The sequence below is a fragment of the Xenopus laevis genome, chromosome 7S (assembly GCF_017654675.1).
Source record: "Xenopus laevis strain J_2021 chromosome 7S, Xenopus_laevis_v10.1, whole genome shotgun sequence".
NCBI lineage: Eukaryota > Metazoa > Chordata > Amphibia > Anura > Pipidae > Xenopus > Xenopus laevis.
In genome coordinates, this window is record NC_054384.1 from 92,384,025 (window position 1) to 92,411,701 (window position 27,677).

The following is a 27,677-nucleotide window of genomic DNA, read 5'->3' on the forward strand; positions in this document are numbered from 1 at the left end:
TTAGGCGATAACTTGGTTATTAGTTTAATAGGCTGTATGACTATGGCATTATACTTGAAAATGCTTCATTGAGGGGGCAACATGCACTGGATTTTATAACTTTGTGCACAGCACTGGATAGTACATGAGCCCTGTTATCCCACAGCCACAGTATCTTTTAAAGACTATTATACTCACTTCTACTATAGGTACTGTAGTACTGAATTTTGGATATTCAACAATAAGCCCATACACGCAATGGGTTAACAGATATTTGCCTTTCCATCAATGGCAACTGTGAAGGTGCAAGCCTGGACAACAGTCATCCTGCCATAAAACAATCCTTGTAGCTACAGTAATGTCCATATCAAAGAGATGCAAATAACTGGACATACTGGTGTGGGTGCAGGGATAGCAAGAGTTCCCATGGGAATGACACTCTGCTGGATCAACAAAGGGACACCTGGAGCATTGGGTTATGGGATTTCTTTCACAGTGCATCCTAACTTGATTTCAGTCCCTTGTCTATCTAAGAAGAGATGAACCATCTTCAAGAAAAGCTAACATCGACCTGATTGGCTGGGACTGTCTTTTGGGTGTGGCTGTTTTGGAAACAGGGTAGTATGTTTGTTTGAATGGTCTTCCTTATGTGTATATAAAGAGCGTTGTAAATACTTTATTAGTCAGTCACTTTCCACTCCCTTACATTGCATCCTTCCCTATCCCTTTCTACCTCCCTCCATGTTAGTTAGTTCCCTTTTTATGTTATACCTTTTAGTTCCTTTGTAAATAAATACCACTTATTTAAAGATCAGTCTGTCTCAAGTCATTAGCCTGGCACCTCAAAATAGAGCAGATCCAACATATTGGCACCCCAGATTTGACGATTTCAACTAAACCCATCATCGTAAGGAAAAGGAATCTGCTTGGCTGAGAAGATTTGAGAAGCCTGAGACTGATGCGTTAAAGGTCTGACCAGAAAAGAAAGCCTGGAGCCTAACACAGGTAAGTATATGTTTCTTTTATCTAATTTTAACTGAAGTTATTGTATTAGAAACGTTTCTGTTTTTTTTAGTGGAAAGAAGTTAAGGAACACTTTAAGTAAGGTAGTAAGGTCAGTTATTGTGTAGAAACTAAGGTATAGTTTGTTGTTGTTGTGAAGTTTAGTGTTTGTTTGTGTAAGTAATTGTTTGTAGTGTGTATTGTTTTGTTGTAAACATGGAATTTGTTGAAAGATATGTAAACAAATATGCTTCAGCTGATTACAATTCATGTGCAGATGAGTCTTTGACACATCAGTTTAAAAGTCTACTGACACAGTGTCAAAGTTACAACAATAAAGTAAAATGTAATCATCTTGCAAAAATGGTAAAGAAAATTAAAATGGCCAATGAAATATTAGCATTATTAAAGATGAAAGTTATTGCTGAGAATAAGGCAGAACAGTGGAGAAATGAGAAGGTCCAGTTTAGAGAAGACTTGGAAAAGTTTGGTGAGTCACTTATTGTAGCAGCTAGCACTTCAGAAGAGCATATTTCAGAATTAGAAGAACTGAGGGAGAAGGTAGAACTGTTAGCTAAACAGAATGATTTGTTAGAAGAAAAGTTGAAGGATTGTGAGGAGAGGTGCAGGCTCAGAGAACAAGAGGTGATATCTTTAGAAAGCAAGGCTGGATATGAACTAAATGTCCCAGTAAGTGTCTGCCCTGTTACTGAGCAAGAGATAAAAGATGGAGAACAAGGTATAAGACCACAAACATTACCTAGTCCAACTCTCTTTAGCCCCCAATCAGAATGTGCTAGACAACGGATCAATAATACATATGTGCCAACTGATAATAATATTCATTCAAACTCAGCAGCACTGAAATACAAGAGGTTATAAGTTTGACCCAGATATTGGGAACGTTTGACACTAATTTATCCCCTACTAGCCTTTCCAATAAATTGGAAGCTGTGGTCAAACAATATAACCTTGGAAATAAAGATGCATGTGCCTTGCTTAGAGCATGGCTCCCATATCAGTTGGCTGCAGAACTTAGGCCTCCGGTTGGTAAGCACATTGGACATTGTCCAATATCAATGAAAATTGGGGAAGTACCCACTGAAAGGTTAAGAGAGTTGCAAAGGATTTTGGGTGGGCGAGATATAAGAGGTACAAATGCATTGGAGAATGCAAGGTATAGGAAAGGAGATGATCCAATGTTATTTTGCACTGATTATCTCTCCCTATATAAAGTTGTATTCAACTGCCCTGATATGTTGCCAGATGAGCCCAATTTCCTCTACTCAATGGCAAATAAATGTAATGTTGATTACAACACAAGAACTGCCCTTAGGTATGCCACCTCATACAACAACTTTATAAATACACTTAGGGATTGGTCTCAGGAGTCTTTTGAATTCGAGAGACATATTTCTGTTGCTTCTAAAACAACCAAAGCAGGAGATTTCCACGGAAATGTTACAGTTGTGGTAAGTATGGTCATATTGCTCGATTTTGCAGAACTTCTGCCAATCAGCATGATACTTACCCAATCCATTCAATACAGAGACAAGAGGGGGGATGCACAGGAAATCTAAATGATTATCTCCTAGACCATAGCCCTCCCTCAGAGCCTGAAACTGTTGTCTCCTCTGATAACATAGACACAGGTTCCAATAGTGCAGGAGATCAAAAAGAGAGCCAAAATGAGCCCAAAGGGAATTTCACACACTTCCCTGTAAAACAGGAAAAGAAGGGACAACTGCCCCACCCTTTATGCCTTGGGTGAACATTCCACTGTGGCTTTACAGCAGTTGGTCTCACATTGCTATGCAAATGCTAATGGCCAACTTAGCACAGTTGCCCAGGGTGTACCAAACACAAATATGCCTGTTTTCTAATGACAAGGAATGTGATGGAATTAAACTAGATATGGCCATGACCACTGTATAATGGATATGTACTATGTATTTGTAATGTTATGTATATTAATTATATGTATGTTTCTTTTTCAGAGTACTAGTGGAAGAACGATTGTCCATTTATCCTGTAAAATGAAGAAGATACTGTGATTTTAAAATTGATTTTTGTTTCAACAGGTTGTAGATTTGTTTTAGCACCTGATGACTTTGTGTCTTACACTAAATAACCCTGATTAACTGGATAACTGTTTTAAAACCACGTGTACAATCAATGAGCTCAATAGTAAAATAATTGTTTGCAAACAATTTAAAAAACAATATTTAAACTCAATAACATCTCTTCACAATACTGGTGTCCTTGGTATATTATTAACTTTATTGTCCACAGGTATTTGTTTTTGTTCATGTACAGTATTTGTGTTGTTAAATGTAAATGTGTTTATCTTTGTTTTACATGTTGTCTCTGTTTAGTGTTTTGTGTTAGTTTGTATACAGTTAATCAAAACACTGCTAAAAATAGCAGACCGTGTAATTTTGAATTTTTTTTTCCAATTTTTTTTTTTTTTGCTCTCTACTTGAATAATGGTACCTACGTTTTTCGGTACCAAATGGGGGGTGATCATAGTTTTTCTTTCCTAAAGCCCACCAAAAGATACATGAAAATGTTTTTACAATTTTTATTGTTATTTTTGTTTTTTTTGCAGCTCTCATTTTATGTTATTTTTTTTAAACAGAATGTATTGAACAGATAATAATGCTACGCATATGGTCCTGCTCTTGCTCTTTTATTTAGAGGATCCATGAAACTACATAGAAAAAATTTGGGCCCTGGATCAACTGAGTTTGGTTATATTTTGAAAGGCAAATGTGTTTAGAACTTTTGAATTTTATTAAAACAGGTTTCAGAACAACATTACTCACACATTGTTTAGGTTAAATGGAAAACATAGGGTACAACTTTCGTCATAGAATAAGTATGTTTATGTGTATATATATATATATCACTATAAGTATGTTATTAATATTTATGTTTTTAGTTAATGATGTGGTTCGTTGTTTTTACATAGAAGTGAATTTAAATATAAAGTTAGAAGGCATTATGTGGATAAAAATAACATTAATATAAGAATATGCAGACTAGCGAACAAATGTCTGTAGTATATAAAGTTTAATTTGATGTTATGCTACATGAAATGCATGTGTATATGTCATGTGCAATGTTTGGTGGTATTGAAAACCGATGTTATTGCCATATCTTATCATGTGTGATTGTGAGTGAATGGTGTATTGTTGTATGTCCCCTGCCCATTGCATAATACACCGAGAGAGCCACAGGTCCGAAGAGGATTTGCCACAACTTGCGAAGAGGATTTGCCACGACAGTAATTATGTTTGTTTTCATAGAATATCCAAAAGTATGTTTGTCATTCTGACACACAAAAAAAAAAAGTGGGGAATGTAGTACTGAATTTTGGATATTCAACAATAAGCCCATACACGCAATGGGTTAACAGATATTTGCCTTTCCATCAATGGCAACTGTGAAGGTGCAAGCCTGGACAACAGTCATCCTGCCATAAAACAATCCTTGTAGCTACAGTAATGTCCATATCAAAGAGATGCAAATAACTGGACATACTGGTGTGGGTGCAGGGATAGCAAGAGTTCCCATGGGAATGACACTCTGCTGGATCAACAAAGGGACACCTGGAGCATTGGGTTATGGGATTTTCTTTCCACAGTGCATCCTAACTTGATTTCAGTCCCTTGTCTATCTAAGAAGAGATGAACCATCTTCAAGAAAAGCTAACATCGACCTGATTGGCTGGGACTGTCTTTTGGGTGTGGCTGTTTTGGAAACAGGGTAGTATGTTTGTTTGAATGGTCTTCCTTATGTGTATATAAAGAGCGTTGTAAATACTTTATTAGTCAGTCACTTTCCACTCCCTTACATTGCATCCTTCCCTATCCCTTTCTACCTCCCTCCATGTTAGTTAGTTCCCTTTTTATGTTATACCTTTTAGTTCCTTTGTAAATAAATACCACTTATTTAAAGATCAGTCTGTCTCAAGTCATTAGCCTGGCACCTCAAAATAGAGCAGATCCAACAGGTACCATCTCTCCCTACTATACCTGCTATCCCACAGTCACAGTCTCTTCCCAGAGAATATTATCCACTGTTACTATAGGTACCATCTCTCCCTACTATACCTGCTATCCCACAATCACAGTCCCTTCCCAGAGACTATTATCCACTGTTACTATAGGCACCATCTCTCCCTACTATACCTGCTATCCCACAGTCACACTCCCTTCCCAGAGACTATTATCCACTGTTACTATAGGCACCATCTCTCCCTACTATACCTGCTATCCCACAGTCACACTCACTTCCCAGAGACTATTATCCCCCTGTTACTATAGGCACCATCTCTCCCTACTATACCTGCTATCCCACAGTCACACTCCCTTCCCAGAGACTATTATCCACTGTTACTATAGGCACCATCTCTCCCTACTATACCTGCTATCCCACAGTCACACTCCCTTCCCAGAGACTATTATCCACTGTTACTATAGACACCATCTCTCCCTACTATACCTGCTATCCCACAGCCACACTCCCTTCCCAGAGACTATTATCCCACTGTTACTATAGGTACCATCTCTCCCTACTATACCTGCTATCCCACAGCCACAGTCCCTTCCCAGAGACTATTATTCCACTGCTACTATAGGCACGATCTCTCCCTACTATACCTGCTATGGCACAGCCAAAGTCCCTTCTCAAAGGCTATTATATCACGGCTACTATAGGTACAATCTCTCCCTACTATACCTGCAGTCACATTCCTTGTCCAGAGGCTACTATAGGCAAACTGGTGGCGTGTTTCTTCCCCATATAGCAGTTGCTCCTTGTTGGACCCTCTCAAGTTCTGCCCTTTCCTTGTAAACTCAGTTTTAGTGCTAATAAACTGTGGATGCAATGGTTATTATATGTACTGCAGCTCATCTAAAAATGACTGGCCAGTCCAGATTAAGCAAGGTCATACAAAAATAATTTTAATTGCTTGTCTGGGTCTATTTGCTTGTGGCCTCTGTCAGTGCCCCTTTCTTAACCTATGCTTGCGCTCATCTTTCTCTTGTTGAGTGAAGTTGGCTAACTAAACAGAAGAGGCTGCCAAATCCCAAGCCAAGACGAAGAGCAGAAAGATTTAAATGTCATATCATCTCCTCTACAAACTGGAGTAGAACAGACATAATGTGCTGGACACATAGTCAATATTTTTCTGCCCAGGACAATAAAACGGCTTATAGGAAATATTATTAATCAGAGAGAAAAATAATAGCTAGGAAGGTGGATATTTTTTCCAGAAAGAATTACCAGTTTTTTGTTAAATTATAATCCAGAGCATTTGTTTACATACCAGCATATTTGGATAAATCAGTTTACATGATAGTCTCATCATACAACCTGTCTGGACATCTCAACTCCTACCAACTTCTACAGCGGCCTGTTTATTGGCATAACTTTGGAACCCCCACACAGAACTGCCTCTAGCACATCCAGCTCTACTAACTACTTGCTCAGCTACATTTTTGTATGCAAGACAGTGAATGGGTGAAAAGGCCTCTAACACCTGATTGTATACCAGTAAATCACTTATACTATATTTTAGTCTGACTGTAACGAGCCCTAATTACACTTACAGAACTTACTTTACATCCTATCTTGGTGCCCTACCTGGACTAAGTCTAAGGTACAACAGAGAGACACCTTAAAGGTGCAAAGTTTGCTCAGGTCTAGTACCCACCGCAACCAATGATTTTTGTTTTTAAAATGTTGAAAAGTAAATGCTATCTGCTGATTGGTTGCTGTGGGTTACTATTCAGGTAGCAAAGTTTGCAACCTTTGTTCCACGGCCACTATTGGCTCCCCAGTGACTCAATAAGGGAATGCTTAACTGACTGTTTGAACCTGACATATTATAGATATATTACCTATTATTAGATAAGAATCCTGCTACAGTTATTTTGATACCTGCTAGAGAATATTGTGTATTTTAATAGATATTGCCAAGCTTCACATGCTTTTTTGACTGTTGTTTTAATAAAACAAACCCCTTTTTATAATCCTACCTTTCTACACTACAGTGCATGTACTGCAGTCTTCATGTTCTCCCTGTTTTTAGGCCTACAAAAAAATACCGTCTGCTTTCTTCTGGCCTGGACTTTTCCTATGGGGGCTAATGCAGCAAAAGAGGAGACTGAGACCTGGGGTTACCAAGTAAATAGCTATCAGCCAGCAAGAGGAGAGTCGTAGCCGGCAAGTTGAGCAGGCAGTTGTTTGTATTGACCTGCTGCAGTGTTGAGTAATATATACTAACAGACCACGAACCATCACGTTGGACTGCCATAATACATACTTTCCGACTGTGTATACAAAAATAGCAAAGTCAATGAGTGGTGGTTTCTAGGTCAGACTTGTGCAGAGGCTGGAAAGCTAATGCAGCAAAATGGTTAGGATACAACAATACTGTTGTTTGGATGCACCAACCAAACATAATAAGCAATATTAATTACAGAATAGATGCTAAAGTATTGCAGACATTTCTTTTATACAAGAGTATTTTGGCACTGACTTATTACTTGGCCTCAGAGGTTTGTGCCGCACACAAGCCTGTATAATGCCAGCGTGATGGCTGGGGGCATGGGGTTAGTGGCAGTTTTAACATAGAACACTGGTTTAAAAACAAATGCTAGTGACATCTCTGTAGCTGACCACTACATAAACGTCATTCGATTTCTGTTATAACCAAACCTACAGCTCCACAGGAAAATAATGACCAGTAATAAGTTGTCTTTCTAGTCACCAAACCTGGCTGGTTCAACTCAGTGCTAAACTGCATCATAAATCCCCAACTGTCCCATTCTATGCGGGACAGTCCCGATTTTGACAGCTTAGCCCGCAGTGCCTGAGTTTCACTTCGATCTCCTGAACTGACGCTGGATAGAGATACAAGGTTTCAGTAACTTAATTAAATAAGGATTTTTGGCAGAAAGCCAGAATAATCAGTACCTGCATTCAGCGCCATTTCTGTGTACATTGCCGCCTGAGGCGGCTCCAGTAATGCCTCTCCCCCCCAGCTGATTCCATTTCCGCAGGAAGGCAGCAACGCTAGTGCAGAGAGCACAATTGCGCTCTTCGCCCTAGTAAAGCCGAATTTCCAGTTTAAAAAACGGAAATTCGGCTCTTAATGACAACAGGAGCGGCTTTTTGCCGCCCCTGGAAACCTAGCTCGCGCTGCCGCCGGAGGCGAACTCGTTGGCGGATCGCCCCTGCCTGCATTTAGATACAATTGTAACAAGTAAGTCTCTTTTTCAGTTCAGTTGTTTTTAGATTGTTTACCATAAACAATGACTTTTTTCAATTGCTTTCTATTTTTTTATTGTTTTTCCTATATTAAAGTCTTAAGGTTAATATTTCTGTCTCTGGTGTTTCAGTCTGGTAGCTCAGTGATCCAGCTGCAGACTCTGAACTGTAACAATTTGATACATTTAGTTGCTACATTACTTGATATATTTCACAACACTGTCTTTGGAACATTGGCAACTATTGTATCAATTCTAACAGCTGCCTTTAATGAAATTCAGTAGGGACAGAGATAAGAAATGTAACTAAATGTATCAATTTAGAACAGTTGAAGAGTCGGCGACCCCCCCCTCCAAGAGCTGCTTTAGAAGGTGAAATATGAAACATTATACTTCAATATTAGAAAAATGATCACAAATACAAAATAAAAAGTAAATGCAAAAAGTGAACAATCTGACAACAACTAAACTGGAAAAATTGTTTGAAGGTGAACCCCATTAAAGTGACGCACGCTTTGGCTGAGATGTCCATGTTTCACATTATCACTGTATTTAGCTGTTCCAGTACATAAGTAAAGAAAACTTCCTTAGCCTGAAATAGATACTACGCTCTGTATTATATAACAGGAAATACACTCCCAAACTAAGTTCCTTGTGTAATATGTAAATTGCAGGTACTTTTCTCTTCTCACAGTTGACCAAACAGGCTTAACCCCATGTCTGAGAGGTATAAGGGTTCATTTACAAATGGAATTTTAGGGAACAAATTTGCATTTTTTAACAGTTATGCTGTTTTTTGTCCCCATTATTGCTGTTTTCCCCCTTCCCATCCCTAATTTGCATATGCAAATTAGGGTTCGGATTCGGTTCGGTATTCGGGGGTTCGGCCGAATCCAAAAAAGTGGATTCGGTGCATCCCTACATGTTATATATGCCTAAATAAACACAAATATCATTTTCTTAAGCAGAATAACCAAATGCTCCTTATGCCTTAATAAACAATGATGATTTCAAATTTAAAGTGAATGTAAAATACTTAAAAACAAACGTTAAGCCTGAAATATGCATCAGCCAGTGGAATCCAATGAAGTTATTGAAAATAATAAAATGAAAAGGTTGGAGGATGTAAATTCCTCAGACCTCAAATGAAATTATAAGCTACCTGAAACCTTGCCTGAATGAATCTCTCTTGTTTGACTTAGTTATAGTAAACAGATTGTGTCTCCTGTAACACGAGACAAGTCCATGTGGCATAATTACAGATAAACAGAGTAATCTGGAGCAGGTGGAGTGCGTATTAGGGAAGATACAGCGTGTTCGGCCACTTGAGAAGCACTAGAGTAGCTGTAGATAATGGTGAGTCGGCAGTACAGTGATATACATGCCCAAAAATCGACATATCTTCCCACAGTCCACTTGGGAATACTATACAAGATACTTACTTGGAATTAAACTAAAAACTTCCTGCTGTGCAAAATCCCGCAAAAAAAAATCCTTACAACCAAACATGGTTTTTCTATGACCATGAAAAGAAACCAAGTTTCCATATGCTTCCCACACTTCCCACATACAAACTCATGGACAAGGCTCAATTTGAGATGCAATTTAATTCAGAAAAATGTATCTCTCTCTCTGTTTATCATGTGGATACTCTACTGAAATCAATGGGGAAAAAATGGAATTATTCTTGGAGAAGTTTTTTCTCCTGGAATTTAATTCTGTCCACGAGTTTTCACGTAATAAACCGAGAACTTTTTCTCACTGAATTGAACTTGGCCTATTATGGGATATGCCCCCCCTCCTTTTTGTTGACATTCCTGACCCCCCCCCCAACCACCTCTGCCAGGAATCCAAGTGCCCGAACACCTTTTGCAAGACTCTTTAGGGTCTGGGATGGGGGGTGTTGAGGAATAAGTGGAAACCTAAATCCACTTATAGTTCTAGGTCCTCATTATAGTAAAGGAAATCAATTTAAGTTCTACATTTTTTTTAGTCACCTCGGGCCTACAGGTTGCATCATTAAAATGGAGTCCCTAAGGGAACAGGGAGTAGGGCATTAACTTTTGAGCACTATTATTCCCACTGTTACTATAGGCACCATCTCTCCCTACTATACCTGCTATCCCACAGTCACACTCCCTTCCCAGAGACTATTATCCGACTGCTACTATAGGCACCATCTCTCCCTACTATACCTGCTATCCCACAGTCACTCTCCCTTCCCAGATACTATTACCCCACTGCTACTATAGGCACCATCTCTCCCTACTATACCTGCTATCCCACAGTCACAGTCCCTTCCCAGAGACTATTATCCCACTGTTACTATAGGCACCATCTCTCCCTACTATACCTGCTATCCCACAGTCACACTCCCTTCCCAGAGACTATTATCCCACTGTTACTATAGGCACCATCTCTCCCTACTATACCTGCTATTCCACAGTCACACTCCCTTCCCAGAGACTATTATCCCCACTGTTACTATATGCACCATCTTTCCCTACTATACCTGCTATCCCACAGTCACACTCCCTTCCCAGAGACTATTATCCCACTGTTACTATAGGCACCATCTCTCCCTACTATACCTGCTATCCCACAGTCACACTCCCTTCCCAGAGACTATTATCCCACTGTTACTATAGGCACCATCTCTCCCTACTATACCTGCTATCCCACAGTCACAGTCCCTTCCCAGAGACTATTATCCCACTGCTACTATAGGTAGCTATCTCACAGGCAAACCTTTATGCAAGCTTTTGGCAATGGTGCTCACACATTTCAGCACTTCAGTGCATGAAAATAAATGATATCTCTACATGGGCTTTTCATTGTTCCTAGTGCCTTCTGATCTCCATAACCCAAACTCATGTTCCCCTCAAACTATAACTTTTAGCTGAAGGGTTACTTGATACTTTACAAGATTAAAATGTGTTCCTGCTGCCCTCCTCATCCAGGCATGTACTTGTGTCTTCTGACATCTATTCCTGCCAGCTCACCCTGTATCACCTCTGCAGGAATATTAAGATTTTTTGGCTACTGCCAGAGAAGCTGTTGGCACTGGGTAAACTTCTTCTTGGTATGTAGATACACCTAGGCAGTCATGCAGGGGCACATCAATGCTTTGTTCTAAATACACTTTCTGTGAGAGAATACAAGGCAGCCGCACACACAAGTGCTCACACATCCACGCGGCACTAAGCCTCTAGCCATCTGTTCCACCCTAGAGTTTGGACTAAAAATGCAGCCTGTAATTCAGAGTTGCATCATGAGTATGAGAACTGGAGAGGCACGTGGACTGAGCACTACTTTTGGCACCAAGGCAACTACTTATTTTGTCTCACGTTTTCGACACGGACACAGGGAGGGGCTAACTCAAAGGGTTGGACATTCTTTTCAAAATAATAATTAATGCTTGCAATTAGCAGAGCAAAATAAAAATCTGCTTAAGCAATACAACCTGCTGCGTGCAAGGAATACATGTTTAGACCAATAAAATCAGCTTGTTTATCTCTCAACATAATAATCCTGTGCAAACTGTATGAGCATGGCCTTCTGTATTGATCAGTGTTTCTGTATAAATTGTACATTTGATGTATACACGGTTCAGCACAAGCCCTATTTATTGAGCTAGGATTGAACTGCCCTTTTAAGCAGGGGGTGTAGTTTTATTGGTGCCTATTGTAATATACCTAATACTTATAGGTTATTTATAAATACATATTTATATTACTTATAGGTTATTTATAAGTACAGTTATGGGTTTCCTTATTCATTATGGGAAGGATATTGCCTTGCCGACTTGCACTCTGCTTCCCCAGCGCAGGTAAGAGAGCGGCTGGGAAAGTAGACCGCAAGTCGGCACAGAGCGGAGACAGATGGGGAGTGGGTGGGATCCGGGTGGAGTCAGGGTGGGAGCAGAAAGTGGGCAGAAGGATGGGGATCGGAGTGCGCTGAGCCCCTCTGAAGATTTTTTTGGAGGGGGGCCCGGCGCACTCTAGTTACGCCACCGAGCTGGAGTGCAGCAATTCAAAAATAGCTTATATATATAGACTGAGTTAAGAGCAGGCCAACATTGGCATGTACCAAACATTTATCACAATGGAGCTTAAAATTTAATGCAAGATGGCACAAACCCCATCTGCTGCTGATAATACAACAGAATAGGTCTCTTGTTCATGTTCCTGCTCAGGCCTCAAGATCTGATCTTCCTGCACACAAACGTTGTCATTTCTGGCTAATATAACACGGCAAACCGGTTGCGTGTTTGTGGTTGGGGCGGGTTTCCTTCAGTTCAACTCAAAATAAGACACAAGCTTGGCCTTTCTCCCTATACATATAATTGCCAGAGGAGTAGATACGCACAGCAGTTTTCTCCAGACTTTGAAGCTGGATGTGATTAATGGTAATCATGCAGTTATTTTACTAGGGATGTATCGCATCCACAAACACTGCAGGAATTAATTTAATGAGATTCTAGAATACAACGGAATATCTTTACTGGTCCACAAATACGTCTATAAATGTGGTTATAGTGGTGTTTTTAGACTTTGATAGAACTGATAATACAAATGAGCTCACCACAGTTGTAGGAGTCAGGGGCGTAGCTACAGAAAAACCATCCCTGTGACTGCAGGGGCGACCAGGCAGTATAGGGGCCCCATGATGCCCCATATACCTCATGAGGCCCTAATTCATATACAAGGTGTAGACATTTTGGGGGCCTGAAAAATTATTTTCTGTTGGGCCCGGTAATATCTAGTTATGCCACTGGTAGGAGTGATCACCAACTTCTTTGTGAACCACCTTAAAGTTCACATATACATTTGTACAGGTATGGGACCTACTATCCAGAATGTTCGGGGCCTAGGGCTTTTCACGTAATCTTGATCTCCATAAGCGCGGAAACCCATTTACCAACATTCTCATTTTAATGGTTTTAAAACCACAAATAAACTAATTTTCTGTAAAACAACAAATGCCACGTTATTTATTATTAAAAAGCACAAATGAAAAAAAAATACCGAATGATGCTCTAAAACACAAATTTCAGACAATTATTAGCTAAAAAAAAAAAATCAGAAAACCTCTAAAAGTCATAATGGCTAAAAGAAGGTCCAATCGGATCAGTGTAACTCTCCATTAACTTCTATGAGACCTCAACTGCTTTTATTTTTTTTAGTTTTTTTGTGGTTTTTAACACGCAGGGGCCGATTCACTAAGGGTCGAATATCAAGGGTTAATTAACCCTCGATATTCGACTAGGAATTAAAATCCTTCGACTTCGAATATCAAAGTCGAAGGATTTAGTGCAGATAGTTCGATCGAACGATCAAAGGATAATTCCTTCGATCGAACGATTAAATCCTTCGAATCGAATGATCCAAAGGATTTAAATCCAACGATCGAAGGAATATCCTTCAATCAAAAAAAGTTAGCCAAGCCTATGGGGACCTTCCCCATAGGCTAACATTGACTTCGGTAGCTTTTAGATGGCGAACTAGGGGGTCGAAGTTCTTTTTAAAGAGACAGTACTTCGACTATCGAATGGTCAAATAGTCGAACGATTTTTAGTTCGAATCCTTCGATTCGTAGTCGTAGTCGAAGGTCGAAGTAGCCCATTCGATGGTCGGAGTAGCCCAAAAAAAACTTCGAAATTCAAAGTTTTTTAACTTCGAATCCTTCACTCGAAGTTAGTGAATCGGCCTCTTAACGTGTCTTTGCTGTAAGAGTAGAGACAAGCTATTAAAAGCAGTCCCTGCGGTGGCCTCAGTTCAACTTCAGCAGATAGCGTAAACCATTACTTCCCAACTCTTCCTAATCTCTGGGAAATCAAATCCTCATTGAATAGGCATCTGGCTTAAAGAGGAATTGATTCCTGATGCTGCTAGGGGAAAGCCTGTGTTGTATTGAATGATAAATCAGGCAGATTGTGCTGGTTTCTAACTAGTTATCTAAGGACACTACACTGATTCTACTGTATAAATATGCTAAGTTAAATAAATAAATAAGTATAAATAAATAAGTTGCTGCCTTTAAAGGGGAAACATTGATTAGCAATGCTGTATTTTATACACCAAGGTTATGCAATATAAGGCACTAAGTTTGCCTATGGGCAGTAACCCATAACAACTGATCAGCAGGTAGAATTTACTAGTCACCTGTTACAATGCAAGCAGCTTATTGGTTGCCATGGGTTACTGCTCCTGGGCAAAATTAGTGCCTCATATTATATATGAGGGTAAATGTATCGCGTCAGCCAGTGGTATAACCTGTAAAAGCCAGGTATTCCCATGAAAAAAAACTTTGTGGGCCTGGCAAGAAATGTCACCCCCATCTTTGCCACTTCTACTGGCTGATAGCCCATTTGAGCTGGACAGCACAAATAGAAAGATTCCCATGCAGCAGACCCAGCAGGCCAGGGACCCCCCTCGAAGTTTTGGTGTCTGTTGTATTGTAGCTACACCACCAGTATCAGCCCAGAGTTACTTGGCGTTATACCTGTAATGATTCAAGTTATACACAGCAGCTCCTCATTTTTTGATCTTGTTAGACCATCTTTTTTGAGTGTCAGTGGCACTGCACATGCTCAGTGTATTATTATAACTATTATTGGTTGCTATTGGTTACTGTTCTTGGGCAAATGTAGTGCCTTTTATTACATATAGGGGTAAATATATACAGGTATGGGACCTGTTATCCAGAATGCTCGGGACCTGGGGTTTTCCGGATAACTGATCTTTCTGTAATTTGGATCTTCATACCTTAAATCTACTGGAAAATCATGTAAACATTAAATAAACCCAATAAGCTGGTTTTGCCTTCAATAGGGATTAATTATATCTGAGTAAGGATCAAGTACAAGCTACTGTTTTATTATTACAAAGAAAAAGGAAGTAATTTTCAATCATTTGGTTATTATGGAGTCTATGGGCGATGGCCTTTCGTAATTCGGAGATTTATGGATAATGGGTTTACGGATATATATTGTATATATTGTATTATATATTGGCCCCTAAGCTGATGTAAATGAGAACTGAAAAAGATGGAGAACTGGGGGCATCTTTGAAGGCACAGATCTTCATTTACTGGTCATCTGTTTAAAAGCAAATATAATAATACTAAATTATTATTATAACTATTATTGGTTGCTATAGGTTACTGATCTTGGGAAAAGTTAGTGTCTTTTATTACATATAGGGGTAAAAATATATTATATATTGGCCCCTAAGCTGACACCAGAACTGAAAAAGATGGAGAACCGGGGGCATCTTTGAAGGCACAGATCTTCACCGGTAAAGGGCTGTGGCGTCCTTGGGCTAGTACAGAAGCCCAAACTGCAAGAGTACCAGGTTTTATTGAGCTTTAGTTCTTCTTTAAAGGGATACTACAGCTATAAACTGTCTCTCTCCGTGTCTCTCCCCACTACCAGTCTGCTGGAGATGGCTAGAAATTTTGGCAAACACGGCTAGGTGACAGCAGAATTTCACCTACTGAAATGCAACACAGTGATGCAGTGATGTGCATTTGGAAAGTATAGAAGGTGAAAAAGTGCAGACATAGCACATAAAAAAGGCTGTACCTGCGTTGCTGCTTGGATATTCACTGTCCACCATGCTTTGCACAGGAGAAGAACAGGCAGAGGTAGAAGAGGCGCAGGAGGCCGGCCGACTAAGATCGAACACTGACTGGTTAGATGGAGGTGGCGTCAGATTTGCTGGTGAGAAGGGTTGGTGAGGTGGGCTTGATGGGAGGCCATTCTCCCGTAGGAACTCATCCAGATCCACATACTCAATTTCATTATATGGCACTGTGCGTTCCCACACTAGGGACCCCAGGAACGCACAGTGATTGGGACGAGGACCAGTCATGTCATCTTCTAGTTTCCTCTCCTTGTCCTTCATTATACCTTTGGGAGAGAAAGGAAGATGTTAGAAGAGAAATGCTTTCCTCGTGTTTCAGTTCTGACATCATATTTTAAGCAAATGGGTCACTTACTAAATTAAATCCAAATCCATAAGCACTTTTGTTTCTTAAAACAGATTTCTCTTCATAAGAGTTTACTCTGCACATTTCATTGGTGCTTTAATATATGTATATTAATGGTGGGGGATGAAAGCTTGTTACCCTTTAGATATTGCTGAACTTCTAACTCCCAGAACAACCTGATCCCTGAAATCTCCCACCCTCGCACACAATTATTCCTTTAGGACACCATCCAGTTACAAAGCAACAGCCTCGTGGAATTGCAAGCTGCAAAAAAGTAATTAAATAACAGTCTCTTTGGGTCTGCAAGGGATAATTCACACTTCATATGTAGATTCTCCAAACCCAGCCATAAATTTCGCTAATAGCCTGAAATTTCCTCCACATTTAAACCACCCAATACAAGGAGCGGTAACATTTGTCCTCCAGCTGTTGAAGAACAACAACTTCCAGCATCCTCCAAAAACATGTAGCATCAGTTGCTATGCCAATGCCTAATCAGGGATCTAGTACTAAAAAATGTAAGGGGATCCTGACCCATCTCTCCGAGCAATTAAGGCCACATATTACAGTAGGTTTGATATCTCTTCTGGAAAAAAAACCCTGAATGGGCTGTAAATGTTTGGCCAGATGGCAACCCCACATTTTGCCAAATAAACATAAATACAGGTATGGGAGCTGTTATCCAGAATTCTCGGGACTTGTTTTCCGGAGAACGGATCTTTCTGTAATTCCTTCATACCTTACTTAGTCTACTAAACATTACAATTTTGCTTCCAATAAGGATTCATTATATCTTAGTTTGGATCAAGTACAAGATACTGTTTTAATAATTCAAGGAAATCATTTTTAAAAATTTTAAATAAAAGTGATAATAATGGAGTCTATGGGAGACGGCCTTTCTGTAATTCGGAGCTTTCTGGATAATACATACCTCCCAACTGTCCTGTTTTTAGAGGGACAGTCCCTCTTTTGACAGCTCAACCCACAATCCCTCGTTTGTACTAGAAAGTCCCGTTTTTCTCTGCACTGAACAGCCAGAAAAAGAGACAAAGTTTCTAACTTAATTGGCTTTTTAGAACCAGAACAGCCACAGCTGCAGATAAGATACTTTTGTAACAATTTCGAGATAGGCAAATAAGTAATTGTAAAAATATAAGATAACAGGTCCCTTGGGAAAAGTTAGACCCACAGCTTAAAGGGCAATTCACCTTCATTAGCAAAACTGTAATAACTGAAAAAAAAAACACAGAAATATGTTCCAACTTTCATAACCTGCCAGATTTTGTAAAATGAACATGGTAATTAGGGGGTGTGGTCACGAAAATGGGCATGGTCAAAAAATTTGCCATGTGTTGTGTGCCAACTTTTTGTCAATCTTTTTATTTCCAAAATGTTGGTTGGTATGATAATGGTTTTCCGGATAATGGATGCCACACCTGTACTACAAAAGGGTTTTTGAGGGAATGGAAACTTTCAAATATAAAGAATTGTATGCAGAACATGCACGCATGAGCATTTTGTTCATGAGAAATGATTACATTTTATTTATATAGTCAATGTTATATGATATTTTTTTGGAACATTGGTGGAAACCAGAGAGCCAAACTTTTTTGCCAATGTCATACAAAGAAAGCTATGTAGTAGCTACAGTAGGCCATCTTGCCTGCAGGCCTTCAGTTAGACATACTAGGCCTTAGCCTTCACTGATAATGTTCTTTTAAAGGAGAAATAAACCATTTACCAAAAAAAACCCTACCCCCCACCCCACGTAGACCCCTCTCCCTCCTCCCCCCCCCTAGCTACTACGTGGGTGTAGGGATTTTTTTGGTAAGGGGTTTGTTGCTCCTTTAAGAGTTAAAGCCACAGATAGAGCCGATAAACACAATTATTAATACCTCTTTCTGGGTGCTTAATATATGCTAATGCTTTTTTTACTGTCACTGTACAAGAACTTTCAGCCAGATATTGATCGGGGAAGCCCGTCAGAGAGCCCCATAAACGGGCCAATAAGCTGCCGACTGGGTCTGTCAGCAGCTTTTATCAGCCCGTGTATGACCACCTTAATATTTTACATATTTAAAAATTGTGTATTAAAAATCTGCCATAGCAATTACTGGGTGAGCAGCTAGAATAGAATATTGTCATGTGTCAATATATAGAGCTGGGAAGCTTCTAGATTTCCAGAACCCCTTCCTGCAGGATGATGGTAGCATTAGAGAAAGTTGTACTTAGTCATGACGCTGCTCACATTCAGCCCTATGTGACTTGGTAACTGGATAATTAGCCATGCCATATTACTGATTACACCATTTTATGCCGACTTTAATGACCAAGGGTAATTATTTTTAGTTTTTATATTGTGATTTATATTTACATGGCTCATTACAGACCAGTCACTGCATCTCTCAATGAACTTTCATCCTTGAATAAACCACCACATGGACTTGTCAGCAAACAGACAATACTACACGTGTGTCTCCCAGTCATCAAGTCAGGTGTCACACAGGGTGGATCCAACTCTAAACACTAACATCCTCTCTTACCTGAAATGAACCTTCCCTACGCCCTGCCTGCACTGCTCCATGGTATTATGCCTTCCAATGAACATTAAGACTGGCACAGCTAGACTTGCACACGATTAATGGACAGAAAGGTCTCGGCCGGGTAGGAGTGCCACACATGGGCGCTTCTGTGTAAACTTCCATTATAGCAGCTCGAGAAGGAAGCATATCATTATACTTGTATAAAAGAGAATGTTTCGCAGCAAAAAAAAATTATAGAAGGAATTCCTAGGTGTATATCTTACCAATTTAATAGACTCAGTAATTATGTGGTGCTTAATGCTTGAATAATAACTGTGCATTAAAAGCCCTCTAAATGAAAAAAGAAAAAGAAAACAAACAATCCTGAATCTAGCAGCAATTAAAAGGGTATTATACTGAGTGTTCATGGATTTAGAAATCAATCAAAAACACTCAACCGTTTTTCAAGAATATCTGGCGCACGTTTGACTATTAAATGTTCTGATTGAGGAAGCCATTATAACAGCTTCCACAGCAATAAAAAAAAGAAGACACTTATATATAGATAAATAAGGTCCTTTATGAATGGGGAATAGCTTATACCAACATTTTTTAATTAATGTTCATAGCAGTTTTTAACCCTCTTCTCTGGGGACCCATATTAAAGAAACAGTAACATCAAAAAATGGAAGTGTTTTAAAGTAATAAAAATATAATGCAGTGTTGCCCTGCACTTGTAAAAAACCTGTGTTTGCATAAGAAACACTACTACTTGTTTATATAAAAAAGCTGCTGTGTAGCAATGGGGGCAGCCATTCAAAGGAGAAAAGGCTCAGGTTACACAGCAGATAAGCTCTGTAGAACATAATGGTGTTATCTTTTATCCACAATTTAACCTGGGCCGTATAGTCTTTTTTTTTCAATTTCCACCATTGCTACACAGCAGTTTGTTTTTATGAACTATATTAGTGTTTCTGAAGCAAACACATCAGTTTTACCAGTACAGGGCACAGTACATGATATTTTCATTACTTTAAAACATTTTCACGTTTTGGTGTTACTATTCCTTTAAGAGATAATTTACTAGAGATTAGCTTTAAAAATTCAAAGTAAATTGAGTTGTTATTCTCTGCAAAATGTGGTGCTTTGTATGTGCACCCATAACGCTCCAAGCTACCCCTTTATTTGTCCAATCTATTAATAGGGATCATGAAGACCCATGTTAAATCTTCGACTGGGATCGGTCACAATAACCTGATATAGCTGATATAGCTGCCTTCACACCAATATTACAGAAAAAAATACATTTGTTGGTTCAGGAATAAAATTGTATATGGGAGAGTGAATTATATGTAATGTAAACAGTGTTATTTACAAATGAAACGACACTAACGACTAGGCAATGAATTATAGCAGGTATCAGGTATAAGTAGGATACAGTGTTTCCATCAATCCAAGTTCTTATTGGTTCTGACATATTGCAGGCTATGGTATGGTGTTCCCATCAATATTGGCTTTAACATAAATCAAGATAAGGAACAGCATTTCTACCATTCCAAGTCCTTCATGGTTTTGACATATAACAGACTAGGGTATGATGGATTGAGTATGATGAAAAAAAAAACATGCTCAGACCCATCACGCTCACCTTCATCCTAAGATTGTGGCACGAAGGCCTGTCTCAAATGTTATAGTTTTTTTAAGTTGCTTGGAAAAGTAAAAGAAGAGCTTAGAGGTTGGGGTATGACATGGGCCAGGCATACGCCACTTCACCTTAAAGGGGTTGTTCGCCTTCAAACAACTAGTTGTTTTCCGATCACCAGAAATAAAAACATTTTCCAATTACTATGTCATTTCTACTAGTCACGGTTTTTCTAATATTGAATTGTAAAGTGTCTTTTTTCACCTTCTAAAGCAGCCCTGGGAGGGGGGGGGGGGTCGCCGACCCTGTAAACTGTTCTAAATTGATACATTTAGTTGATTCTTTGTCCCTGCTGAGCAGAATCTCTGGGTTTCATTACAGGCAGCTGTTAGAATTGATACAATAGTTACTAATACTCCAGAGATGCTTTTGAGAAATGTATCAACTAAATGTTGCAAAATTGTAACAGTTTAGAGTCTGTGGCTGAATTACTGAGCTGCCAGACTCAAACGCCAGAGACAGGAACATTCAACTGTGGAAAAAAACTGTAAAAAATAAATAATGGAAAGTAATTGAAAAAAAATCTTAATTTCTGGAATCTGAAAAAAACTGAACTGAAAAAAGTGTTTGTAAGGTGAACAACCCTTTTAAAGGAACAGAATACTCACTAATTCAACATGGGTTCAATAAATAAGCCCACGATTGAAAATTGTGTAGGCGACAAAACACCAAGGGGGTTATGTAATAAAAGGCACTAAGTTTGCCCAGGTGCAGTAACCCATAGCAACCAATCAGCAGGAAGCATTTACTCGTCACCTGTTCAAAAGCAAACGTCTTATAGGTTGCTTTGGGTTACTGCTCCTGGGCAAGCTTAGTGCCTTTTATTACATGTGGGGGCAATTGTCTTGAGTGCCACTGCCCTAAGGAAGTTTGTAAATGCAAAGCAATTTTTTCAAACACAGGGTACACAGTAGAGAACACATAAGTTCTGAAGAATCCCATTGTATGCTACAGAGCTTATCTGTTATTTGCTGTGTATCCTGTGCTTTTTCTCCTTTTTCAGCTTTGAATGGCTGCCTCTATGGCTACACAGTGGCTTGTATATAGAATATCAAAACAATGATCTATTAGTGCTTTATAACAGAGAAACATTGAAAATAGTAAAAGTAATACAATAGACAGAATACATACATATTCAGCAAACATCCTTTTTATTCATGTACAGAGGTGTTTTCTACCCAGGCCCGGACTGGCGATCTGTGGGTTCTGGCAAATGCCAGAGGGGCTGCTATAATGTGCCATAGAAAGTCAGTATTTAGTGGGCTGGTGGGGGGCTGTTTGGGCCTCTATGTGGGCTGATTGGGCCTCTGTGTACCTGAAATGCCAGGGCCTATTTTAATTCTCAGTCCGGACCTGTTTCTACCCCTTGTAATAACCATACGGAGAGCTTGTGGGCTGTAATATTGCTTTCCACGTGCAGACCACAGCTTTTCCATGGGCTACAATCACTTAGTCCTCTGTAGGCTACTTCAGGAAAAGTACAATTGTAATGTGTGTATATGATTGTTTCTATGTTTTGATGCATGTATCACAGATGTGGCAAACACAAAAACACACATACACACACAGTTTACAGGGTGGCACAATAAACAGTTTAACCTTGCAGTTTTTTCATCCAATTAGGAAATGTTTGAATCAAAGATTCACCTAACAAAAAAGAAGTCTGCCAGAACTGAGATTGTTTGAGAGTAATCCTGCCACACAATACGGACATTGATGTGTCCTTATGTTACCCCTGCAACACACAGGTTCTGCACTTTGCATTCCCTGCAGTTAAACAACCTAACAACACGGCTGCTCTGAGCTGATTCTGCAGTGAGAGCAGAAAAAATAGGAATAAACTAAAGCAATCTGAACATTTTCATCCATTCCAAGTGTAACATTACAGAATCACCATGGATAAAGTAATTATTGCAGCTGCAGCATATACACCTTGTCCAAGGTAAAAGCTTCATCAACATAAGCTCCCAGCAACCCTGATAATCACCTGTACAGCAACCCAAGGTGCAACAATGGGCTATTTCTTATACAGGTATGGGATTTCGTTATCTGGAAACCCTGTTATACAAAAAGCTCCAAATTACGGAATAGACTCCATTTTATCCAAATAATCCAGACTTTTTAAAAATGATTTCCTTTTTCTCTGTAATAATAAAACAGTAGCTTGTACTTGATCCAAACTAAGACATAATGAATCCTTATTGGAAGCAAAACCAGCCTTTGATGTTTACACGATTTTTTAGTAGAAATTACGGAATGATCCGTTATCCAGAAAACCCCAGGCCCAAGCATTCTGGATAACAGGTCCCATACCTTTAATGCGCAATTATTTGTATAGTATGGAACAAAGGCACGCCAAATTCTTGCCATGTTTTTATTAATTAAACAGAATATTTATTACAAGAATGAGTAGTGGCGAGCAGAGCAGCCCAGAATCCCAAGAGGTTCTGCAGTAGCTGCAGTAATCTAGTTTAATGTAAACCTCCATGCAGATGACTGACAATCGAACAGCTGCTCACAGTTGTATCTAAATATGGTTTTTGCAAACAACACTTGGGTCACCTTGTTGGTGAGAAAGCACCTGGTTAAAGGAACAGTAACACCAACATATTAGAATTACTGAAAATATATTGGACATTTGCTCTGCGCTGGTCCAGCTGGTCTGTTTGCTTAGGAAACTCTTCTATAGTTTTTATATATACAAGCCATAGAGGCAGCCATTCAAAGCTGAAAAAGGAGAAAAAGCACAGGATACAAAGCAGATAACAGATAAGCTCTGTAGCATACAATGGGGTTCTCAAGAACATATGTGTTCTCTGCTGTGTACCCTGTGTTTGAATGGCTGCCCCCATGGCTACACAGTAGCTTGTTTACATAAACACTAGTTGAGTTTGTAAAGCAAACAAACACATTTAACCAGCGCAGTGGAACGGTACATTAAATTATCATTCCTTAAACCACCATTTTTTATGTTACCATTGCTTTAATTGTTGCACCCACAGGTACAACTTTGGAAGTGCAATGCAGAATGCTATACCCTGAGATATACAATAACTGCTGTTGTGCAGGAATTGGCTGATCACTGAGCAAAAATACTCTGTGTAACAATACTACCTCAAATCATACAAAATGATCATCCACTGTGTACTGCCTGGATCTGTCTAAGCAGGAATTGCATTTCCAACACAGTTCATCAGAAGGCATTGCCCAACCTTTCATGGCACAAGTGAGACTGTAGTGGCACAGAATGTTCCTATCACACAACAGTGGTGCTGAGACAAATGGAGAAATAAAGCAATCTGAATATGTTCAGTTTGCTGGGGGCATCAATCACTTTAGAATGAGTTGAGTCTGTGGGGTGTTCAAACATTATGCAGAGTGATAGAGGGATACAGGCCTGATCTTGAGAAAATGGGGCCCATCCAATGTTGGAAATATGGTAAGTGCTAGACTGAGCTAAATAAGATAAGGATGATCATTCTCCTGCTCTCCAGCTAGAACTGCATTTCTACAGCCCCTTAAAAAACTAGTTACTGAACAATGCAAAATGTAATAATAACAATGTTCCCAGGCAGGTAATGAGGTCTCTTATCTGGGTAATTATGGGGGGTGGATGCTTGTGGTACTGGTGTTGAAGGCCCTGTTATTGCTGTTGGTCATTGCAAATCAATATTTTGCATGGATTCTTATGTTATGCCAGGGTGGGGGTAAATAATACACTTGCTCCTGGCCCCAGAGGAAAAACTGGAGATGGCTCTAGTCCCCTTGCTGAGGATTATGGGGGACCGTTCTGTTTTCCCTAAAACTAATCCTGGGTGCAGAATCATTCCAGCTGATCCTCTAATACCAGGTAGAAATACAGAATCACCATGGATCTGATTGAAGGCAAAGCAAATGGCTGTCAGCACAGCGTAGGGAACACAGCTACTGTAGAGGGGGAACCGCTTAGCGGCAGGGGGGCACATAGTTCTTATTACAGGGGGGCACATAGTTCTTATTATAGTGCTTATATTATACTGCCTATGTTATATTTCAGAAGCATGGGCAGAATTAAAGAAGGAAAGCTACGGAGGCATTTTATTGCCAATAGATTAGCTGCAATAGTCCAAGGTATAAGACTAAATTAATTCTGTAGAATGTATTACCATACCTGAGTAAACAGCTCTAGAAGCTCTCTGTTTGTTTAGGATAGCAACTGCCATATTAGCTTGTTGTGACATCACTTCCTGCCTGAGTCCCTCCTTGCTCACTTTTAGCTCTGGGCTCAGATTACAGCAGAGAAGGGGAGGGGAAGAGGAACAAACAAGCAGGTTTAAGCTGAAAGAAGGAAGACTGATATAGAAGCCCATGTGTACATAATAGAAGGAAAGAAATGTGGTGTTTCTTTTGACAGAGGACTTTGAGGCGTTTGAAGCATTACTTTGAGGGTTTACTGGTGTATTTATATAGACCTTTTCTGATAAGGCTTACTTAGTTTTAGCCTTTCCTTCTCCTTTAACTCTCCTGCTTATGCAGATCAAATTAGGCAAGCACAACTGTCAGTTGCCATTGTGTGTCACCTTGCCCAGGTATTGTAGGGTGCTGAAAGCAGGTGTGCTAGCTTCACTGCCAAGCTGTTCTGCAGCAGACTTTCCGTGATGCATAAAGGTTTTACAGATATCCAGATCCCTTTTTATATCTTCCCTATGATGCATGCATAGAATTCTGCCCCTGTCCCCCCATCCAACACCAGAGTTAGAGAAATAGAGGCCCTTGCCAAATGCATGAAGGCTGGGGGCGACTATTTCTCCCTGAACTGCCTCCTCTGCCTTCCCGCTGGCAATTTACATTCTAGCTGGTGGGAAGGCAGGGGAGTTAGTTCAGGGAGAAGAGTAGCCCCGAAGAAGAGGAGATTTGTTACCGGGCGATTTATCTCCACGAATCAAAGCGTGTGTCTCTGCCCTTAAGGGGAACATATAATGTAAATTGTCGACAGGATGGCACTCAGAGCGCTTTGTTTTCCGAAGGTTGCCCAGTTTCCTCATGAGGCAACGTCGTGCGACTTCAGAAAACGAAGCCATCCAAGTGCCATCCCACCAGCGATTTACATTTTTAGCCGGCGGGAGGCAGCTTGGGGAGAATAGTCGCCCCGAAGAAGAGGAGATTTGTCGCCGGCCGACTAATCCACCCGAATCGCAGTGTATCTATGCCCTTAACATTGCTGTAGGACAGCATGATATGTATGGATTGCTGGGGCTCCATCTAACCTGTAGCACACACTATAGCCTTTGGGATGGATGCAGCATGCTGGGAGTTGCAGCTAAAGGGCTGCAGTTTTTTTGTACTTGAATCTACATTTAACCCATGGGGTGTCCAGGAGCAACTGTCATCTGTAGCCCACACCCCGCCTGCTGCTACTTACTATTAGACAGCTCTCTCGTTCTGCGATCCGGACCCTTTATGGACCCTTGCAGCAGGCTCTTTAAGCTCACCATCCCGGGCCCAGGGAGCCCAAGGGGAGGCGTCTGGTGCAGCTGATGCCCCTGTAGCTTCTCGCAGGTAGTCAGCTGGGTAGTTGGCCGAGACATATCCTTGGCAGATGCACAGTCAATAACAGAAGCGAGCAGCACCAATACCCGATCTCTCCTGCAGATTGGTAACGATCTGATCGATATCGAACCAGGGGAGAGAACTATATCCGAGTATAAATGCAGAAAGTGTCAGTGATTGAATGCTGACAGCTCAGTCCCTTTATTCAGGGTCCCTGCAGGTACTGGAGGCACAAGATCCAAGTTTCCCCATTTCCCGATCACTGCAATAACGTTGTCCTTTTTCCCTTATGCTCCTCTGTTGCAAGAAGATCAAGCAGAAGATGAAAAGAGGAGGAGCCTGCAGAAAGCCCAGATATGAAACGAGTCTTCTCAGCAGCCAATCAGACTCGCGCGCCCCCCTCCACGTTCTATTTATTTATTTACACGACTATTTCGTGTTAATATCCCAGCAGGAAGCGCGCAGCGTGCGAGAGCTCGAAGCCTGTCTGCCTCTGTTTGTGTTTTCCAAGTTTCTCTGGGATAGTCATGTGCCGGTGACATGAGGAGAGGCAGGTGGGACCCTGACCTATTTTTAACCAATCACGCAGTCACCGGGAGGGGCTTGACCTAGTTATGGCCAATCGGCCGCGAGTAGGGGGTGTGGTCTGATGCGAGGTACACATGGACGGGCATGTGTCACCTGGCAGTGCTATTAGAGGCGCTTATGTGAGTGTGTGTATGAGTACTGAGCGGCTGCTGGCCTTAAAGGGACACTGACTCAGCCACTGGGAGACACACGGCTTAGGGTCACGTGGACACGTTGCTGGGATGCCTGCTCGGAAAATGAATTAGAGAAGCAGAGGGATGTCACTCGTGCCGCCGAAGGATTACTCATTATAACCGGGCTGCCTAGAACAGCTCTTTAGTATTAAACAACTGAGCTGACTTAGTCGCACGGGCTGTTGCTAAATAGTTGGGGATGACCGTGGAGAAGCAGCATGCTGCCGGCTGCACTGGTTTCTGTGCAGGAAGGGCCAAGGAATGGGTGACTAGTGCTGGTGCAGCAGATCCCTAGAAGGGTTTTTATAGGGATGCACCGAATCCAAGTTCGGGATTTAGCCGAATCCGTGTGCCTTGCCTTACCGAATCCTAATCCTAATTTGCATATGTATATTGGAGGCGGGTAGTAGTGATGTGCGGGCCGGGTGGGTTCGGTTCAACCTTGCAGTGCTCCTCGCAGGCTCTCCCTGCCCGCCACCTTCAAATGCCGGCGTCCGACTTTCGGGTTCCGGTTTTATAGTGTCGCGTCTGCTCGCCCAGCCCCTTTTGTGACATTATTGTGACATCATCGGCGGGACGGGTCTATAAAAGGACCCATGGAAGCGGGTGCGGGTATTAGCAGGGCGGATTAGGGAAACCCTGACCCACACATCACTAGCGGGTAGGGAAATCACGTGATTTTTTTTGTCACAAAAGAAGATTTTTTTCCACATTTTCCCCTTTCCTGCCCCTGATTTGCATATGCAAATTATGATTTGATTCGGTATTTCACCCAAATAGTGGATTCGGTGCATCGATAGAATTTTATCACAGTTAGAACTCACAAGGGTCACATAGGAAGGGTCATTATATCAGGCCTGGATCTGTAGCAGTGTCGTACTGGCCCACTGGGATACCATGAAAACTCCCGGTG

The 27,677-nt window shown here is 40.6% G+C and overlaps 1 protein-coding gene, 1 long non-coding RNA gene and 1 pseudogene across 2 annotated transcripts in view; 2 read left to right on the top strand and 1 right to left on the bottom strand.

Annotated features, from left to right (window-relative positions):
• Positions 1-26,577, bottom strand: part of LOC108697746 (D site-binding protein) — a 39,535-nt gene extending 12,958 nt beyond the window's left edge. Inside the window, exons 1-2 of the mRNA XM_018228082.2 lie at positions 25,876-26,577; positions 15,844-16,170 (exon numbers count right to left, since the gene is read on the bottom strand). Coding sequence (XP_018083571.1) covers positions 15,844-16,170; positions 25,876-26,041 — 493 coding nt within the window. The 5' untranslated portion in view covers positions 26,042-26,577. The remainder of the gene's footprint in view (positions 1-15,843; positions 16,171-25,875) is intronic.
• LOC121396533 lies at positions 729-4,365 on the top strand. Its single transcript, XR_005963081.1, has 2 exons — positions 729-984; positions 2,979-4,365. It is a non-coding gene; the product is annotated as an uncharacterized LOC121396533 (long non-coding RNA).
• Positions 1,171-4,365, top strand: LOC121396532 (annotated as a pseudogene).
• Positions 26,578-27,677: the final 1,100 nt, after the last annotated feature.